Source organism: Taudactylus pleione, unplaced genomic scaffold, assembly GCF_031769625.1.
Source record: "Taudactylus pleione unplaced genomic scaffold, aTauple2 ptg000734l, whole genome shotgun sequence".
Taxonomy (NCBI): Eukaryota; Metazoa; Chordata; class Amphibia; order Anura; family Myobatrachidae; genus Taudactylus; species Taudactylus pleione.
The window spans coordinates 3,802,790-3,824,252 of record NW_028285136.1 but is presented as its reverse complement, the minus strand read 5'-3'; the positions used below and the strand labels follow the sequence as shown (position 1 = coordinate 3,824,252).

The window sequence follows — 21,463 nt, the reverse complement described above, 5'->3', positions numbered from 1 at the left end:
GAGCTGCGGAAGGTATTGCACACTATGCTCCAGGCTGGAGTTATAGTGCCTGTTCCATTCTCCCAGAGGGGCCAGGGTTTCTATTCAAATCTATTTTTGGTACAGAAACCCAATGGGTCATATCGTCCGATTCTCAACCTCAAAGCACTCAACAAGTCTTTGCGGGTCCCGAAGTTTCGGATGGAGACCCTACGGTCCATCATTCTGGCGCTGGAACCTGGGGACTACATGGTGTCATTGGACATACAGGACGCTATGGCGGTCATGGCGGCTTCTCTGTGGCTGCAAGGAGTCCGCATGTTGCCGTACTTGGACGACCTGTTATTGGTGGCAGGATCTCCAGAGCTCCTGTTACACCACTTGGACCTGACCATTGCACTGCTGCAACGGCACGGCTGGCTAATCAACTGGCAGAAGTCCACTCTAATCCCGTCTCGGAGGATTCTGCATCTTGGAGCCTTATTGGACTCGGGACAGCAAGGGATCTTCGTGACGGAGGACAAGATCTCTGCTTTACAGTCAAGGGTGCGCAGTTGTCTGCACAGCCGCCGGGTGTCCTTACACTCGGCGATGAGGTTACTGGGCTCCATGGTGTCGGTGTTCGACATGGTGGAATACGCCCAGTTTCACTCCAGACCTCTGCAGCACCTGATCCTTTCCAAGTGGAACGGGCTGCCTCAGTCTCTGAAGTTCCAGACGATTGTGCTCACCCCGGAGGTTCGCCTGTCCCTTGCGTGGTGGTTAAAGACGACCCACCTCAACAAGGGACGTCCGTTCTGGGTTCCAAATTGGGTCCTGTTGACAACGGACGCCAGTCTTCGGGGCTGGGGAGCAGTTTCGGGTCCACACTTGTTCCAGGACAGGTGGACACCGACAGAAGCGGAGCTTCCAATAAATATCTTGGAACTCCGTGCGGTCTTCAATGCTCTCCTGCAGGCACAGCGGTTTCTCCAGGGTCACCCGGTGCAGGTCCAGTCGGACAATGCTACCACCGTGGCCTACATAAACAGGCAAGGAGGAACTCGCAGTCGGGCGGCTCTCGTAGAGGTCTCTCGGATCCTGGTTTGGGCGGAGCGCAATCTTTCGGCCATATCAGCGGTCTTCATCCCGGGAGTGCTAAATTGGGAGGCGGACTTTCTAAGTCGCCAGGACGTTCATCCAGGGGAATGGTCCCTGCACCCGGACGTTTTTCAACTACTGGTGGACAGGTGGGGTCTTCCAGAAATCGACCTCATGGCGTCCTGGCACAACAACAAGTTGCCGGTGTACGGGTCTCGCACAAGAGACGAAGGGGCGTCTCTGGTGGATGTTCTGTCCGTCCGGTGGACGTTCAGGTTCGCATACCTGTTCCCTCCGGTCTCCCTTCTTCCACGGGTAATCCGGAACTTCAAACAGGAAGGAGGGACGCTCCTGTTGATAGCTCCCGCGTGGCCCAGACGGCACTGGTTCTCAGACCTTCAGGGTCTGTCCGTGGACAGTCCTCTGCGGTTGCCGCTACGACCGGACCTTCTGTCTCAGGGTCCTTGTCTTCACCCGGACCTGACTCGGCTGTCTTTGGCGGCGTGGCTGTTGAGACGGCCATGCTGAGGTCCTGGGGGTTTTCCAGCTCTGTGGTGCGTACCATGTTACGAGCTTGGAAACCGTCTTCCGCGAGGATATACCATCGCGTGTGGCATACGTTCTTCCAGTGGTGTCGACCGAGAGGTTATGCACCGCGGGAGTTTCGTCTGTCTCGGATTCTCGCCTTCCTGCAAGCGGGACTAGATCATGGGCTTCGCCTGGCTTCTTTGAAGGTACAGGTTTCGGCCCTATCTGTCTGGTTTCACCGTAGGATTGCTACAATCCCGGATGTGCGCACCTTTATGCAAGGTGTTCTCCGTATTCAGCCGCCCTTTGTTCCACCTGTGGCGCCTTGGGATTTGGCTGTGGTCCTGAGGGCTCTCCAAGGACCGCCGTTTGAACCACTGGGCTCCGTGGATATTAAATGGCTAACAGCTAAGACTGTTTTCCTTCTGGCCGTTGCTTCAGCCAGACGTGTTTCTGAGTTAGGGGCTCTTTCTTGTAGACCCCCTTTCTTGGGTTTTTCATGGGAACAGGGCAGTGCTCCGCACTCGGCCCGAGTTTCTTCCCAAAGTTGTTTCCCAGTTTCATGTTAACGAGGAAATAGTTGTTCCGGCCTTTAACTCACCGGGTCTTTCCGTGGGTGAGGCCTCTTTGGATGTTGTGCGGGCCTTAAGGACTTATGTTGACCGCACTTCTTTGTTTAGGAAGTTGGACGCTTTGTTGTCCTCTATGGCTTCTGTAAAAAGGGTTGGCCTGCTTCAAAGCAAACTTTGGCAGCCTGGATCCGTATGGCTATTTCTGAAGCTTATCTTCATGAAGGCCTACCGGTCCCTCCTTCTCTGAAGGCTCATTCCACTAGGTCTGTGGGTCCTTCGTGGGCAGCTCGACGTGGTGCCTCGGCAGTTCAGATCTGCAAGGCTGCTACGTGGTCTTCTGTCCATACCTTCGTGAGGTATTACAGGTTTGACACCTTCGCCTCTCAGGATGCTTCCTTCGGGCGGCGGATTCTCCTTTCTGCACAGGAGCGTCCCCACCCTTAAAGGATACTGCTTTGGGACATCCCCAAGGTATCCTGTGGATACCCTATGGACCCTGAAGTAGAAAATATGAGATATGGTAAGAACTTACCCTTGTTATCTCTATTTCTACGAAGTCCATAGGGTTCCACAGGACTCCCGCCCTGTCGCACCTGTGCTGCAGATGGGCTTTGCTCTGGTCACCGGTTTTCCGTCTCCCTCTGGTGAGAATGTGATTCTTGTATGTGTCCAGATCTTTGTTCTCTCTCTTCCTTCTCCTCCTCCGGCCTATGGCTTGGTAACTAACTGAGGTGCCTTGGCCCGGGGGCGGGGTATAGGAGGGGGACCTAGTGCATCCTGGGAGGCTGAAAGCTTAACTCTTTGGTGCCCTGCGACTGACGTCACACCTATACCCCAAGGTATCCTGTGGATACCCTATGGACTTCGTAGAAATAGAGATAACAAGGGTAAGTTCTTACCATATCTCATATTTTTTTATATTGTTGCAGAACCAATTCATCATTTCTCATATCTTTATCATTTATATTGGAGGGTACATTATCTCCTATATGTAATGTATTTCACATCGCTGCCATTTTTTTCCATAAATGCTCTATTCTTTCTCTTGCAGATGTCTTCCCCTCTCCAGAACTCAGCGACGAAGGCTTCGCTCGGCCGGTGCTCGCTGGGATTGTCGCTACCATCTGCTTCTTGGCGGCCGCAGTTTTGTTCAGCACCTTGGCAGCGTGCGTGGTAAACAGGCAGCGAAAACGTAAATTGAAAAGGAAAAAGGGTGAGTGGGGAATCCTACTGGAATTTTGCTTCTTTTAGATTTCTCCCCACCGCCCAAGAACATTCACCTCCCCCCGCCTGGTACCAGCCCCCGTGCAGGGTATTAATGAGAAGCTCGGCTGAGACCGCGCACTGCCAGGGCCGGACTGGGACTTAAAATAGGCCCTGGCATTTTAAAAGCACACAGGCCCACCTCGCGTCATCATCATGCTCCTGGCATAGACCCCTCCCCTTACTATCCCTAACCCCTCCCATTTCTTAGTCTATACTCCTACAAATATAATTAATATTAGAACATACAAGTTCACAAACAACAGAGCACATCCTGTAGGGGATTCAAACATGTGCCATAATCAAACATTTGGTATTCATTGGTTCTGTTAAGTTGTGTACACACCTATAGATATATCTGTCCAATCCATGTGGTGGGAAGGAAAATCTGGGAATGTATGGGAACAAATAACAATAGAAATTTGCTCCCAGATGCTGGAAAATGGACCAGATTTTCCTTCCCACCAGACAGATTGGACAGATATCTATAAGTGTGTACACAGCCTTAGGTAAAACTGGCACTTCACTGGTGCAGGTCACACACAAGAAAAGGGAAGACAGGAAAGAGGAGGAAAGCAGGGAGCCGGGAGAAACATGGGAGGAATTCGGGGAGCAGGGGGAGAGAGAAAAGGAAAGATGGGATCCAACATAGGAGAATGAGAGAGACAGACAGAGAGAGAGAGACAGAGACACAAAGAGAGAGAGAGAGAGGCAGAGACACAAAGAGAGAGAGAGAGAGAGAGAGAAAAGGGATAGAGAGAAGGAATAGGGAGAGCCCCGAGAGAGAGAAGGAACAGGGAGAACCCCGAGAGAGAGAGAAGGAACAGGGAGAGCCCAGAGAGAGAGAGAGAGAAGGAACAGGGAGAGCCCCGAGAGAGAGAAGGAACAGGGAGAGCCCCGAGAGAGAGAAAGAACAGGGAGAGCCCCGAGAGAGAGAAGGAACAGGGAGAGCCCCGAGAGAGAGAAGGAACAGGGAGAGCCCCGAGAGAGAGAAGGAACAGGGAGAGCCCCGAGAGAGAGAAGGAACAGGGAGAGCCCCGAGAGAGAGAAGGAACAGGGCGAGCCCAGAGAGAGAGAAGGAACAGGGAGAGCCCCGAGAGAGAGAAGGAACAGGGAGAGCCCCGAGAGAGAGCAGGAACAGGGAGAGCCCCGAGAGAGAGCAGGAACAGGGAGAGCCCCGAGAGAGAGCAGGAACAGGGAAAGCCCCGAGAGAGAGAAGGAACAGGGAGAGCCCCGAGAGAGTGAAGGAACAGGGAGAGCCCCGAGAGAGTGAAGGAACAGGGAGAGCCCAGAGAGAGAGAAGGAACAAAGAGAGCTCCGAGAGAGAAGGAACAGGGAGAGCCCCGAGAGAGAGAAGGAACAGGGAGAGCCCCGAGAGAGAGAAGGAACAGGGAGAGCCCCGAGAGAGAGAAGGAACAGGGAGAGCCCAGAGAGAGAGAAGGGAGAGCCCCGAGAGAGTGAAGGAACAGGGAGAGTGAAGGAACAGGGAGAGCCCCGAGAGAGAGAGAGAGAGAGAAGGAACAAAGAGAGCTCCGAGAGAGAGAGAGAGAGAGAGAGAGAAGGAACAGGGAGAGCCCCGAGAGAGTGAAGGAACAGGGAGAGCCCCGAGAGAGTGAAGGAACAGGGAGAGCCCCGAGAGAGTGAAGGAACAGGGAGAGCCCCGAGAGAGTGAAGGAACAGGGAGAGCCCCGAGAGAGTGAAGGAACAGGGAGAGCCCCGAGAGAGTGAAGGAACAGGGAGAGCCCCGAGAGAGTGAAGGAACAGGGAGAGCCCCGAGAGAGTGAAGGAACAGGGAGTGCCCCGAGAGAGAGAAGGAACAGGGAGAGCCCAGAGAGAGAGAGAGAGAAGGAACAAAGAGAGTTCCGAGAGAGAGAGAGAGAGAAGGAACAGGGAGAGCCCCGAGAGAGAGAAGGAACAGGGAGAGCCCCGAGAGAGAGAAGGAATAGGGAGAGCCCCGAGAGAGTGAAGGAACAGGGAGAGCCCCGAGAGAGTGAAGGAACAGGGAGAGCCCCGAGAGAGAGAAGGAACAGGGAGAGCCCCGAGAGAGAGAAGGAACAGGGAGAGCCCCGAGAGAGAGAAGGAACAGGGAGAGCCCCGAGAGAGAGAAGGAACAGGGAGAGCCCCGAGAGAGAGAAGGAACAGGGAGAGCCCCGAGAGAGAGAAGGGACAGGGAGAGCCCAGAGAGAGAAGGAACAGGGAGAGCCGAGAGAGCCACAGAGAGAGAGGGAATAGGGAGAGAGAAAGAAGGAATAAGGGGAGAGAGAGAGAGAGAAGGAATAGGGAGAAAGAGAGAGAAGGAATAGGGAGAGGGAGAAAGAGAGAGAAAGGGGGGGATAGGGAGAGCCCAGAGAGAGAGAGTGAAGGAACAGGGAGAGCCCCGAGAGAGAGAAGAAATAGGGAGAGCTGAGAGAGCAGAGACAGAGAGAGTGAAGGAACAGGGAAAGCCGAAAGAGAGTGAGAGGGTGAAGGAACAGGGAGAGCAGAGAGAGAGTGAGTGAAGGAACAGGGAGAGGAGAGAGAGAGTGAAGGAACAGGGAAAGGAGAGAGAGAGAGAGTGAAGGAACAGGGAAAGGAGAGAGAGAGAGAGTGAAGGAACAGGGAGGGAGAGGAGAGAGAGACAGAGATAGAGGGAATAGGGGGAGAGAGAGAGAGGGAGAAAGAGACAGACAGGGAGAGACACAGAGAGAGATGGAATAGGGAGAGAGAGAGTGTGAAGGAACAGGAGAGCCCAGAGAGAAAGAAGAAATTGGGGAAGCTGGGAGAGACATAGGGGAAGCTGGGAGAGACATAGGGGAAGCTGGGAGAGACATAGGGGGAGCAGGGAGAGACATAGGAGAAATAGAGGGAGCTGGGAGAGACATAGGCACACATGGTGAGCACACTACAATGAAATGTTGAACCGTTTAGAAAAGAAGAGGGGTCCAGCAGGCAACACACCTATTTTAAAGGGTCTAAACCCCCCCATCCCCCCGTCTTGTCACAAAGGGTCCTTTTCTGGCTGCTGGTCATGGGCCTATTGTCTCCAGCTTCTATACATTATCCACATGGGGACCCCTATCAATTGTCCATGCATTCTCGCTGTTGGGTTTGGTGCAAAATATCGGCATGGACTGAATATCGACACCAGATTGTTGACATGGCCATAATGTCGACATTGTGCTGTTAGAGCTCTCCCCACAGCCTAAACCTGAAGTGTTGACATTCACACTGTTGAAGTAATAACCACGATGACATTCTGAATGTTGACATAATGACTATATACCATCTCTGTCAGTTGTCCATGGATCCTCTGTTTCAGTTTTCCTCTCTATTTATTGAACAGTTGTTCTCTATGTTTTGTCCATTGGTTCTATTGTCTGCAGGTGTTACCTGTCTATTGTCTGCAGGTCCTATCTGTCCTCTCTATTATCCTCATGCATCCTTTATTGTCCCTCTATTCTCGCTATAAATTGTTCTTGGTTTGTCTTTTCTAATTTTCCTCTGTCGTTTCCAGCTCATCTCTATGTATTGTCCCCAGCTCCTATGCAGATTTCCCATAGATAATGTCTGTCTACGTTTCCTCTTCTCTGTGTAAAGACCATTGGTCCACTGTGTCCCTTGCTACCAGGTCTTGTAAACTATCCACATGTAGTCTCTATGTAATATACATACAATCTATCTTTATTTCTTATCCACATTTTATCTTTGTTGCTTGTGCGTCTCTGCTGTCCATGGCTCCTCTCTCTATTGTCCACGGCTCCTCTCTCTATTGTCCACGGCTCCTCTCTATTGTCCACGGCTCCTCTCTATTGTCCACGGCTCCTCTCTCTATTGTCCACGGCTCCTCTCTCTATTGTCCACGGCTCCAGCTCCTCTCTCTATTGTCCACGGCTCCTCTCTCTATTGTCCACGGCTCCTCTCTCTATTGTCCACGGCTCCTCTCTCTATTGTCCATGGCTCCTCTTTCTATTGTCCATGGCTCCTCTCTCTATTGTCCACGGCTCCTCTTTCTATTGTCCATGGCTCCTCTCTCTATTGTCCACGGCTCCTCTCTCTATTGTCCACGGCTCCTCTCTCTATTCTCCACGGCTCCTCTCTCTATTCTCCACGGCTCCTCTCTCTATTCTCCACGGCTCCTCTCTCTATTGTCCACGGCTCCTCTCTCTATTGGCCATGGCCCCTCTCTCTATTGTTCACAAGGCCTTTTATTGTTTAAAGGTTCTTTCTGTATGCAGTACATATATCCGCTTTCTATGCTGTTCACAGGTTATCCCTTGTCTGCTTTGTACAGATTTTCCAGGTCTTCTGCCCATAGGCCATAACTACCTATTGTCCACTATGAGTGTACACTCCTCTGAGTGCTGTCAGCAGGTCATCTTTTGTCCACAGGTCATCTGTCTGTTATCCACGGATAGGTTGATAAAATAAGTTATATTAAAGTTCCTACTGTAGCGGTTTCACTAAAGACAGAGAGAGACAGAGAGAAAATAACTGTTTTATATAATACATGTATCAGTTGTGTTAAAAACATCCAAGCTAGATCAATGCTAACAACTTCTGATGTCAGCATATGAATGTTAATCTATTGTCCAATGGACCTTTGTTTATTGTCCATGGGTCCTCTATCAATTGCCCACGAGTTCTTCTATCAATTGTCCTTTTGGTCCTCTTTAGCAGTTGTCCATAGGTCCTCTCTATGTACAGACCACTGGTCCTCTGTGTCTGTTGTACAGGGGTTTTTTTTTACTTATCATCGATCTGACTGAGATTATTGTTGCCTTATGCATTATGTTTCCTGTGCTCTTTCCACCACAGATCCACCACTGTCCATTACGCATTGTCGGAAAAGCATGGAGTCCCCGTAAGTACATTGAAATGTGCACGCAAATGCGTAGCACACTAGATCACACAACCTACGACAGTTGTGTACTTGTCTAGCACATATGCTCAGTAATTTTAATGTCAGCTTTGTCTGTGTAGTTTAGTTTTGCCTTAAAATAAACACATTCCTGGACCAAAATTCGGCTGCATCTAGATTTGTGTGTAGCCTTGGATTGCGTCCTTTTTACGGCTGCAGAGGAAAGTATAAGTTAAGTACAATAAGAACAGTTTACAGATGTGTCCTCAGTGGACGCTCCAGAGGTGGGGCTGCTGTGCAGTCTAAAATTCAGATAGGGGAGCCACACCAACTGCCTCCCCAAACACTGCCAAACAACATTGGCCAAGACTCACTGGGAGTTGGTGTGGCTCCCCTATTTGAATTATGGACTGTGCTGCAGCCCTACTTCTGGAACCGCCACTGGTCCTTCAGTGGCGCCAAACAGCCCCTTTTCGTTGCTCCATGTCCCAGGCAACTCGGCCGCTCCGAGAGACTTTCTTGCTCAAAATGTGCCTCTTATTCACATATATAAAAAAACAACTGGAAGCGACAAAACTAATTTGCAAAATGGTTTTTCCAAGATGCACAGATACTTTCTCTTTCTTAATAGGCCCAAAAGCTGAAAACAGGCATTGTTATGCACATGCACAACTGTGGATAGCCGCCATCCTGCGGGCAAGCCATCTCTGAACTTTGCCTATGCGCGGAACACTGTCACAACTCTGTTGCACCCCATCGGGTGCAAGTAGACTTGCATACAACTCTGTACCATCTGAATACGCAAGCTACGTTCAGAATACCAAGTTGTGTTCAACTCTGCATCCATCCCTATTGCTTATAAGTCTCAATAATCAATTAATAAAGTAGCTTTCCACATCACTACAAGTGCCTGAAGGTGAATAGTTTTGGTATTGAGTGCACAATGCTGTTACTGTATCAAACCAATATCTTGAGCCTGCAAAGCAATAATCCCCTCCACTTTCCTCTGGAAATATTATATTTGTTATTCAGCATTTATAGGAAGTTTTAGTGACATAAGCCGTTACTGTGTGAGTCTTATATACTTGTGTGTACATCGTTAAACACACTGGTACACTATGAAAAGTCGTGTTATTCTTTTGCTGGGGAACTTAAATCACATAGGCAAGGCATAGTGTAGGTGCCCATTGCGGTGCCACTCTTCTGCGTCTGCCAGCTTTCTGCGCACAACACAATTTTGAAACATGCATCCCTTGACCCCCTCTACCTTTTAATTTTTAGCTCCAAACATTAGAACACCTTTTTTTTTATTAATGATAATTTTTATTGACTGAGAGCATACAGTATTACATAATAAAACAATTCATATATATCATAATATGGTTAATATATATAAGACATAAGCACAGAGAGCTATAATCATATCAATACAAAACTCCTTAAGTATTAACCAGGAGTAAAAAGCCATAGAAATATATTTAAAAATCCAAACATTAATATAATAACGTTCTACATCAAATAGAATGGCAATAAATGGGCATTGAGACATAATGATAACTGGGAAGATTAGCGAGGGTGTGGTTAGGGCTAAAAAGTTGCACCCCCATCCAAGTCGTTAATTGGAAGATACTGCGAAGTGTCGGCTGTAGCTTCGGCAACAAAATCTGTATATATAGGGTAGCTAGACAGAAAAAAGCTTTTCAGCTAAGCCTTCCTTATTAATGGATGTAGCCATCCAGTCCATAGGGAACAAATAAGAAAGTCATGGAAAATTAAGGTCAGAGTGGGGGGGGAGGTAGTGTTAATCCACCGTGATAGAATCAGTTTTTTTTTGCGGTACCTGCTATTTTTGTTAAAAGTAATCTGTTGCCTTTTTAGGTATGGTGTGTGATACTTCTGGTGAGAATATGCTCCAAAATATCCAGTTAGATGATGCGTACAGTAATATGTGAGGTGTCCTTAATATATCTATGTACCCTATCCCAAAATTCAGCAACTCTAGGGCAGGAGCAGAGGCAGTGGTAAATGTCAGCGTCTGGTGAACTGCATTTGAAGCAGGTGGAGTTGTCAGATTGCCCTCTCAAAATTATTAATTTAGGAGTGTAGTAGGCCCTACGCAATATTTTAACATTTATTTCTGCGTAGGAAGTGGAAAATACATTTTTATTTAACTGTTCTATGACCTTAACCATTTGGGGTAGGTTCAAATCTGGAAAAGTTTCCTTCCATTTGGCCAAGCCACCAGAAATTACATCTGGACCTAAGATGGGACGTATAATTATGTATATGTGGGAGGAAGAAAAAGGATTCCGAGGGCGGAGGCGTAGTGCACCATCTAATTTACACTGCCACATTTTTTTCTTATAAGTCAAAGCTTTCACAATATTGATTGTGTTTACTTCCATTGACAATGTTTAATTTTGTTTTGACTCATTACCTTGAAGTAGCAGATAAACTTTAGGCTCTACCAATTGTGCAGAAATACTACAGGGAATGTGTTCTCTTTGGTGATTACTTAATTTTGTTTCTGATTCAGAAGATAGGAACACAACATTCCTATGTAGTACCTTATCGAGCGATACCGATTGCACCAGACCACACTTTAGTGAAGTGCCCTGCCAATAGTACTGGCAGTTAGATTAATCTGTCCTTAAATCACATTTATTAAAATTGGCCTTGAAGATGTATTAAAATCCTCTTCCCCCTTTAGGTTGTCCTCTGGAAAGGTCAGCCCAGAGAGTGTTCGAACGCTTCGTGCCCCATCAGAATCTTCAGAGGATCAGGGTCCACCATCCAAACGGCCCCTGAGCCCTGGCCGCGAGAAAGAGCTGTCATTGTATAAGAAGACCAAACGTGCCATGACCAGCAAGAAATATAGTGTCAGCCAGGCTGAAGCAGAGGTGACTACACCAATCGAGTTAATCAGCAGAGGTCCAGATGGTCGTTTTGTGACAGGTGGTCCAGACCAGGAGCCAGCTCTCCGCAGTCGCAGGATTCAAGGTTTTCCATTTGCCGAGGAAACTGATATGTACCCAGAGTTTAGACAGTCTGATGAGGAGAATGATGAGCCATCTGGTTTAAAATCTCAGCTTACCCCGCTTTCATCCAGTCAAGATTCCCCACTTCAGCCTCCGGCCTATAGTCCCCGATTCCAACATCAACCATCTGAAGGAAGACAGCAGCCATCTGGTCAGTCCAGGCCTGGTGGATATCACCATGGCCACTTGTATGGCTATCTTAGCAGCAGTCCTCGGGATTCAGATCCACCTCCACCCTTTTATATGCCAGAAGTCAGTCCACTCAGTTCTGTCATGTCCTCTCCACCTTTGCTTCCTGAGGGATCTTTCCCACCCATCCCTGAAGAGAATGGGGAGAACAGTTCTACCAGTACCCTGCCTCTCACACATACGCCAACTGGGGGACGCTCTCCAGAGCAGTGGGGAGTTCCAGATTTTCCTTTTGGAGGTTTGGAGGCTCCCCCATCTCCCTCCATGTTTGTCCAGCACCTGTATGAACCTGGAGAGATGCGGCGTCCTCTGCCTCCACCTCCTCCAGCCCCTTTTCCTCGGGGACGTCCACCACCCAACTCCTTGCAGGTTCCATCATATGCTGCTATCTTGCCTCTAGAACCACATCCAGGCTGGGGAGGAAGGCTTCCTAGTCGGTGTCCACTTCCTCCTCACCCAACTTCTTGGCAGGATGCAGCTATGCAACTGGCTGCTCAGAGCCAGCTCCGGCACACTAGCCAAGGTATGGGAATCCCGGTTCTTCCGTACCCAGATATCTCTGACCCAGGGCCCTTTGGGATGGATGCCCGTTGGTTTGAAAGCCGGACACGTCCACAGATGAGCCCCAGGCAGCATCGTAGACTGGAGCCAAGCTTACATCAGGTGGTGCTGCAACCCTCCCGCCTCTCCCCATTGACCCAAAGTCCCCTAAGCTCCAGACATGGCTCCCCTGAGCTAAGTGCCAGAGCCAGACCTCGCCCTGGTCTGCTGCCACCACTCTCAGACTGCTCTGGTATTGCTCTGCAGCCTCCTGGCTTTTTACACCAATCACCCCCTTCTTCTGGATCCCCAGCAAAAAGCAGCCACGACAGTCCTAGTTATCGTCCCACCCCTCCTGATACCTCCCCCCATGCAGAAGGACGTAGGAGAGAAGAGCGAATACACGCAGAGACAGCGGTGCTGTGCACTGCAGGGTGAGTGTAATACTGAACATAGACGCACCGACCTGTTGCTAAGTCAGGATGTTCTTGATAGTCATTTGTCAGCATTAAATCAATTCAGGGTCACAAGTCACAGCACTATATTTGAAATTAATTTGTTTTTAAGGTCTCCTCCTACTGTATAGCAGCAAAATATATCCATGTAATCCTGGTGGTTGTAGGCCTGAGGTTGGTTACCCAACTGTCAATTAATAAAGCTGTTGGGCTCCTAAAGTCACTGCTGTGCCATCGCTGCCCTGATAGCTAGTAGAAGTAGGTATGAGGTCATCGATGATCGCCGATCCTTCGGGGGATTGGTGCAAATCCTCAAGAATGCCGGATTTGCTAATTACGATCATATTTTGTTTGTGATCAGTGAAATCCAACATGTTGGATTTCACCGATCCCCGGCATCTGGGGATCGGCAAATTGTGGCCATCCGATGCTAGTGTATGGGGGCCTTAAGAAAGTCGAATGGCTTTTCCGATGCTCGGACAAACCTAGAACTAAAGGAACATTATTTCTTATAATAAACAGGAAGAATGATGTATATTCATTTACTTTACCTTTCTGATTTTCGTTATGACCAAATAGGGAAAACCGTTAAATATACAGAACCATAGGCTTTTAGCACTTGTATAGACAGAAGAAATCAGATATCCGGGAATAGTTTTAAGATAAAAATGACAAATGTTTTCTATGTTCTCTGACACTTTATTTTTCTATATTGCTAAAAAAAACATTGCCACTTACTGAGTGTTATGCTGCAGGTATACGGACACAGATGACCTAAACCGGGACTGGTCCATTATATACTAATTATGTTTTGCAACAAATGTGTAACTTTTAAGAATAAATACATGACCATATAAAACATTATAACAATTGGCGAATACAAAACACGAGAGCATACCATGAAATCTTAATATACTGTGTTTGCTATTCTGAATAATAAATTACCCGCAGGGTTCAGCGGAATTGTAGAGATATTGATAAATAAAAAAAGTACAGTGCCAAACATGCAGCCAGGGCAGTTCTTCCAGAGACTAATACCCCTTTTACACCGACTTAAAAATCCCGGGTTGATACACGTGAACGGGTCGTTCCCGTGTCACCCTGCATTATGCCGCCGGATTGGCTGGCTTCAGTCCATTACCAGGCCGACCAGAACGAAGCAGCTCACCCCACCCGCCCTCCCTGCCTCCGGACCGCTGCAAACTATGGTAAAGGGGTTACGGAGGGGGAGGGAGGGTAAGAATCGCTGCTGACCTGCGCTGGAGAGCCGGGTCAGTGCTGACCCGGCTCTGGTGTGAACGGTGCAACGCCGCGGTATAAAAGGGGGTCTGTCCTGAGGGCCTGACTCAGACCCGCTCGCGAGTGCTGAGCGCTCGCAAGCGGGTTGATGGTGCCCTACTGCGCATGCGCACGACGGAGGGAGCTCCGTCGTGCGCATGCGCGAGACCCGCATAGCGACGGCCAAGCCGTCGTTATGGGTCTCGCATCAAAGGGGGCGTGCTGTCGATGGTGAGTGACAGCATGCCCCCTTTGGTGGGCGTGCCGGGGGCGTTGCTGCCCAGACGGAGGCGTTCCCATGGGAACGCCTACCGTCTGGGTGTGGCCCCACTGACATCACTAGTGATGTCAGTGGGAGTGATTTTGGCTCTGATAGAGCCAAAAGCACTCCTGGGCTTGCGGCAGCGAGACCCTACCGCAGGGTCTCGTCGCAAGCCCGATGGTCGTGGTGGTCTTGACCATCGCGACCATCTTTTTGGCCGCTCGCATATGCTGTGGGTGGTCACTCACAGCTATGTGAGCGGCCAGGAGGCCGCTCCAATATTAGGTAGGAGGGCCCTTATTCAGAGCGAGCGCTCTGGTCAGAGCGTCCGGCTCTGAATCAGGCCCTGAGTCTGATCTGGGTTGGAAACGTGTTCCAAATCCCGGGTCAGACCCAGGACTTTGGTGTAAAAGGGGTATTAGACAACTTATATCCCTTGCACACATAGTCTATATACCCGGGTTGTCGGTGTGAAACGGGCATTATTAATGTTTTCAGCCCAGCCGATGGATACCCAACAGAGGTAATGAGGCTGTGTAACCAATTCACATTTCGGTGCCAAAACACACACATGGCGCTTATATAAAGTCAAGTGAGAAACACAGGTCCGTTGTAACCAATAGGCTAATTTATAGTTGAATGAGTACAGATCCAAAAGAGAAGCCATTTGTCAAATGTTCATTCTAGCCCCCTGCACCTGTCACAATCTGTGCAGTTCCTCTTTCCCGCTTGGGCTGTCGCTCTCTGCTCTGGTGGTTCTAGCACACTCAGCTGCTGCAACAAACTGCTGAGATACAGACCAGAGTGTGCTACAAGCACCAGAGCAGAGAGAGACACCCCAGGCAGGAAAGAGGAACTGCACAGGTTGTGACAGATGTAGGGTGCTAGAATGAACACTACATAGTTTGTTTGTGCCAAATATTGCTCTGTGAAGCTAAGTTTAGCTGATTCACTAGAGAGAAACCAATTTGAAATTGCTGTAGTAAACTCTTGGGCCACATTTTTCAGGGCAAAGTGCAATAATAAAAAGGAACGGCGTTCCAATGTGTGGTGATCATTTCCTGATGATGAGTTGCAGACATGATCACAGCGGATGTCCGTATTCTGGATCCACCTGCTGTGAAATACATTTTCTGTCACATTTTAATAAACTTTTTTTTTTTTTTTTTTTGTGCTTTCCGAAGTGGTTTTCATTCTTACAGGGGCTCGTACTTTCCCACCAGTCTCCTGAGATGAACAATGTATAGATAACACCTTCAATGGAAAACACCGTCAGCATTTTGTGCACACGTCTTGAGTATGCCCGCGGCACAACTGGGGCATTTATTGTGGGAAAAAATTTTTTTTATATATACTGATATACAAAAAAAAAAAAAATGTCATGCTTTAGCCTTCATCGTTGTGCTTTGTCATTGTTAATGCATAGACTATATAGTTCAGGTTTTGTAGGTATACTGGGCAGCTGTGTCTCTAATTAGCTCATTTGTCTTCGAGATGAGTAAATCCATTACATACCCTGCCGAGTTTTGTGCATTACCTGCAGTTTGTGCTGAGATTGTTATAGGGGAGGCGTCTTGTACATACAGGCAGAGATAATGGACAAATAAATGATGTTCTACTAATAAACCTGGTGATGTTTATTTGTGTGAGATCGTGCTACAGTACCGCGGCTCATCTACACGGCAAAAAAACGGGATTCTGGCAGTGAAATGCCACAAAGGGGGAGATGTATCAAACATTGGAGAGCGATAAAGTACCAATCACTGAACTCCTAACTGTCATTATACAGGCTGTGTTGAAAATGACAGAAGTGGATTGGTTGAAACATTATCTCTCCAAGGTTTGATAAATCTCCCCCTAGTGGGCAGTGCATGGGAATGATCTGTAGTACAAATACAGCATAAACTATATAAATACAACACACATGACAATAAGAGCACACATTGCCATTTCATATTATACACAAGCTGCACAAAGGTGTTCTAATCAGTGTTTGCCAACCTCGGTCTTCAAGTCGCACCTAGCAGCCCAGGTTTTAAGGATATCCCTGCTTGAGCACAGATGGATAAATCGAAATAACTGAGGGGCCTATTTACTAAGCCTTGGGTGGAGATAAATGAAACTCAGATAAAGTACCAGCCTATCAGCTCCTAACTGCCATGTCACAGGCTGTGTTCGAAAAATGACAGCTAGGAGCTGATTGGCTGGTACTTTATCTCCGTCCACTTTTTCTCTCTCCAAGGCTTAGGGCCTGATTCAGCTTCAGACGGAATAGCTCAGCTAAGTCTGTGCTGATACGGTAACGCAGCAGGAGGTATCCCGCCCCCTGCTGCATTACGTATCCCATCTGCATTGTCCAACGCAGCATCGGATACTCTGCAGACCATCGCCTGGCAAAGGTGACCCGTGAGGTCATGCACCCGTCCATCGCAGCTGCGAGGGAGAGGCCTAGGAAATCTCCGTCAGCCGACAGAGATCCTGGCCTCTTCCCTCCCCCCCAAAAGGCAACGTAGCGCCTCCGTTTCAGGAAACGGAGGCCATCGCCGCCCCCAAACGGCAGCAGACTATCATTCACTGACAGGTTACATGCGGGCTCACAGACCCATTCTGCTCATGCGCAGAACGGGTCTGGCGCCTGTCAGATCTGTGTTCAGCAGAACTGCTGAATTAGGCCCATAGGCACTAATTGAGGGTCTGATTCAGAGCCGCTCGCTCGCGCTGTGCGTTCGTAAGCAGCCCGATGTTCTACGTACACACTGCGATCGCAACCCTCTCGCTCGCCCAGCAAAGGCAGCCCAGGGTAATGAGTGACAGGAGTGGCTGTTTGTGGGTGGTAACAGGGGCAGGATACTAATAACGGGGGGGTTGGAGATGCGATCGCAGGCGTGCCTGGGTGTCTCAACGCCGTTTTAGAGGTGCGCATAATTAACAGGCAGCGTCATAGTACACGTCACTTGCCTTTTTTTTACACTGATTTCCTCGCAATGCTTGCGGCAGGGTAAAGCTATCTCAAGCACTGCGTTCACATCCGATGGTGCTCGATGTACCAATGTTTTAATACACTTCCTGGAGATGACGTGTTGCTGGTGGGCAGTTCTGCCTGTGCGATTGGGCGTACGCTCAAACAAAGTGGCCGCTCGCTAAGACATGGTGGGCGTGCTTATGCCTTGGCGAGCGTTCACTTCCCGTGGTGTCACTTTGACAATTTTGCATACGCATCCAGCGAGCGTACGCGGATGGCGAACGTGTCTGAATCAGGCCCTGAGTCACCTGTGCTCTAGTGTTGCTATCCTTAAAACCAGGACTGTTTCTGCGTCTTGAGGACCAGGTTTGGGAAACCCTGTACCAAGCGGAGCACATTATTTTGGATAAGTGGACTATAATATATTGTGTCATGTCCGTACCGTCAGTCTCTCAGTAACGTGGCAATGGCTTTTTACCAATGTGACCGGATGTTTTGTGTTTCTTTTTTTTTTTTTTTCTTTAAATCACAAAAATCTTCTTTTAAGCAAAAGAACATAAAACGTGACAATACCTGTTATGTGGAACGCTCCGACTGTGATGAGCGGAATACCGTGTACCTGGCAGTTTTAGACACATTCTCCGTTAGATAACCATGAAGGATCAAAGTGCAAATGTAAGAACGATAATGGACGTTAGCGTGGTCTATGCACATGGTTAGAATACCGGCGCTACCTCCAGGGTGTTTTAGATGGATAGGCGTATCAGGTCTGCTATGTATGTGGGCACTTCCAAGTGGCATGTTCACCCCCCAACTCCAGCTCGCCTCACCCTCCACCGCTCTGCCCTTAGTAACTGTGTCTGTTTCTGATTGATCTCAGCTATCTGAGCAGTGTTGACGTCATGAACTCCTCCGTCCAATAGGTAAGGGTGATCCATGTCCGAAGGGGGAAGAGGGAAGTGTGGGGTGGGCTCCTGGAGGGTGGGAAAACATGGGAGGTCCTTTCCCTCTGTTTACTAATCCCAGCGCCTGCTTTAAAGGGGAACAGAGCATTCAGCTCAGAGCAATTTAGCCTGAAAATGGCAATAAAGCATATCTAGTGGGTTCACCGCGTCACCTCATACAGAGAAAGTGGCCGTTTAGTGTCGGCACCCTAAGCACACCACAAAGCTGCGAGTGTGAACAGGGATTCCAGCTTTGGACAAGTACCTGATTATACCATGACACTTAGACAGGAAAATGACCCCTTCCGCTAGAGCATTTACTATAGTCCACTTCACACCAGTAAACTAAAATAATATGGCGGAGGTGTAAGTCGTGGAGAGAGATAAAGTATCAACCAATCAGCTGTTAAATGGCCTTTTACAGGCTGTGTTTGAAAAAAATGACACCTAGGAGCTGATTGGTTGGTACTTTATCCCTCTCAAGGGCTTAGTACATCTGCCCCTGGGAGAGAAGTACTAAGCTCTGAAAAGTGATAAAGTGGAGAGTGATAAACGACCAGCCACTCAGCTCCCAACTGTCATGTTACAGGCTGTGTTTGCAAAATGACAGTTGGGAGCTGATTGGTTAGTGGTTTATCACTTTTCAGAGCATTGAAACCGTAGACACTACATTAAAAAGACATATAGATTATACGTGGAGTCCCTACTAATTTACTCGGGGCCACAGATATACAGATGTGTCACATAGATCTGTCCTCCGTGCAGTACAAGTCACGTTACACATGATGCGTGACCGTTGTGCGACACAGTAGCGCTAAGCGTCTTTTTGTGCAACTTTCTCCAGTAAAATGTATTTTATTCACAAAGCGATGCCAATAGGACGCACAGGCATCTTATGCTGATTGAAATGATATGCGACACGCCTATATTCTGTGTGCGACTGCGGGTGTATCTGCATGCGAAATGCTACGTTACAATCTACGCGGTTGTGACACTGTAACGTAGCGTGTCACAGAATGTAGGCGTGTCGCATATCATTTTAATCAGCAGAAGCTGCTTGTGCGTCATATTCGCTTAGCGAATATGAAGCATTTTAAGGGGAAAAGTCGTACAAAGAGACGCTCGGTTCTACAAAGTCGCAAACGCGCAAGGAGGCTAAATGTATGTGGACACATCTGTATAATATAGCTGTATGCTGTCTAACGAATCTCGGGTGAGGCGGCATTTCTTAGCTGAGCAGCATCTATGTATGTTCATAGCACAGGACCTGACTAACGCCAGGCGTTATAACTATGCAGGGCGGATTTCAGCACACTCGCACTGTATGCATACAAGCTGCGCTTATACGGCTGTGCCACCTTTTCTATAACATGTCGATATCACGGAACAATCTTATCAAAACAGCTCCGACGCCTACAGACAATGGTGGCGCCATTTTCTGGGCTAAACAAGCAGCCTGTCCATCCGTGCACGTGCTGACATAAAGACTGCTGCATAGTCCTATAAAATACTCCACACACAAAATGGCTTCCCCTACAACACCTCATGGTTTGATGGCCAAGAAAATATGTTCATCCCACAAAATGGCTGCCTCCACTGTGTGTAGGTGGTGGCTCTACCGTAAGCTTTGAATAAAGAGGCGGTTTGACATGAGACCTCCTTTTTTTTTGGGATGGTGCTGAGCGGGTTCCCCTTTAAAGGAGACCATGCAACTCATGTGCATGATAAAGCTTTGTCCTTATGCTGTGGCTGTAGCAACCTCCCCCTCCGTCTTCCTCCCTTCCCGTCATGGTGATACCCTCATACAGTGATCCATCCCAGCACTACTCGCTGGTGCTTCCAGGGTGACATCCCCTTAATTCCCGGCCTGTAGTGAAGTACCTCCTCTTTTTTTTGTCTGTCACTCTAAACAATAACGTGTCTCTCTTTTTTTTTTTTTTAAGTGTCTTCTGTTTGTTCTTATTCTATTGAGTGTCTGCCTATTCGTACAGAGACCTGTCCTAACAAATTCTTCTTCTGGTTCTGGGTTATAACTTATATGCACAGTGATAATGGAGGATTACATGTGTGGGACAGTGGGCCTGATGCAGCTTGGATCGCAGTCTCTTATACGCACGCAATCGGCCGATTGTTGCGTACTGTGTATGCATCGCGGTGCGCGAAAAGGCCACTGCGATCTCTGTGACTACGCAGACCCATCGCAGAGTGATTGACAGGAAGTGCCGTTTGTGGGTGGTGACGGTAAGGGGCGGTTGGAGGAACGCAGGCGTGCATAAATGATCCACTTCGATGCCCTGCAAGTGTGCGTGAGGCTGCGATGGTACCGATGGTTTCGCAGCCTCGCTAAACATTACGGATGTGTGTAAGGTAAAGTGGGCGTCCTTATGTAGTGCGGCGGCATAGCGATCGCAGTCGAACTGCGTGCGTCATTGCGACTGCGATCACAATAGCGACCCTTGCTGAATCGGGCCCAGTATTCGCTGATAGCAGACATCTTGCAAGTGGTTGTCATGGAAGGGTTGTAGGTAGTACCCAGCTCACTGTCCGCCTGTCTCTGTGTCTCCTCTACGGTCTCATTGGATGCAAAGTTGTAATTTACTGTCTGACGATTTTGTGTAGGTTCACGTCCCAATCTCCAAGTATGATATAAGGCAATTATTTCATATATTTCTGTCACGTTACGTGTAGTTCAATTTATTGGTGGATAATCACAAATCCCTATTGGATATTGCAGGACACATCCACTCACTAACATATTTTCAAATGATGGTATCATTAGGACTTTGCGCTCTTTTTTCTACTTCAGGGTCCATAGGGTATCCACAGGATACCTTGGGTATAGGTGTGACGTCAGTCGCTGGGCACCATAGAGTTAAGCTTTTCAGCCTCCCAGGATGCACTAGGGTCCCCCTCCTATACCCCGCCCCCGAGCCAAGGCACCTCAGTTTAGTTTGGTGCCCGGCCGGCGTCGGGTGCACCTGTCGGAGTGGGGGGCTAGAAGAGCCCCTGAAGCTTTCTTCAGTGCAGCTGTGGCTGCACATCTGGATGTACAGCATGGACAGTCAGTCCTGACGTCCATGCTGTCTTCCCTACACCCCCGCCGGTACCAGAACGCCGGTACCGATCCGGGGATGCTGGTGAGCATCTGGGGTCACAGCTAGCGGTGACCCCAGATGTTCCGGACCATGGCCGGATCCAAGGGGGACAAAGGTAAGCAGCGGGGTCCCGCGGTGGGTCCCCGCTGGTCACATGGTCCTAAGTCCCCAGGCAGGGGGCTACCTGGGGACTGGCTGCAGCGTGGAGCCAGGCGACCAACCTGCGCTTTCCACTACCCCCTGGGACAGCGGACCGCAGCAGAGCGGTAGCGCTGCGGCGTCCCAGGGGTTAAATGCATGCCAGGGGAGCGCGCCTTCCCTGTCTCACAGCCGGCGCCTCCCCCGCTGCACACAGCCCTCTCTGCATGCTGCCGACTGGTCCTGTGGCAGCGCTCCTCCCCCAGGCCAGCCTCCTCTCTGCTCCTCGGCGGCCATCTTCTC

General features: G+C 49.0%; 1 protein-coding gene across 1 annotated transcript in view; it reads left to right on the top strand.

Annotated features, from left to right (window-relative positions):
• Window positions 1-21,463, top strand: part of IGSF9B (immunoglobulin superfamily member 9B) — a 128,225-nt gene that overhangs the window by 94,992 nt on the left and 11,770 nt on the right. Inside the window, exons 16-18 of the mRNA XM_088457037.1 lie at window positions 3,211-3,372; window positions 8,217-8,262; window positions 10,970-12,460. Of these exons, the coding sequence (XP_088313163.1) occupies window positions 3,211-3,372; window positions 8,217-8,262; window positions 10,970-12,460 (1,699 nt within the window). The remainder of the gene's footprint in view (window positions 1-3,210; window positions 3,373-8,216; window positions 8,263-10,969; window positions 12,461-21,463) is intronic.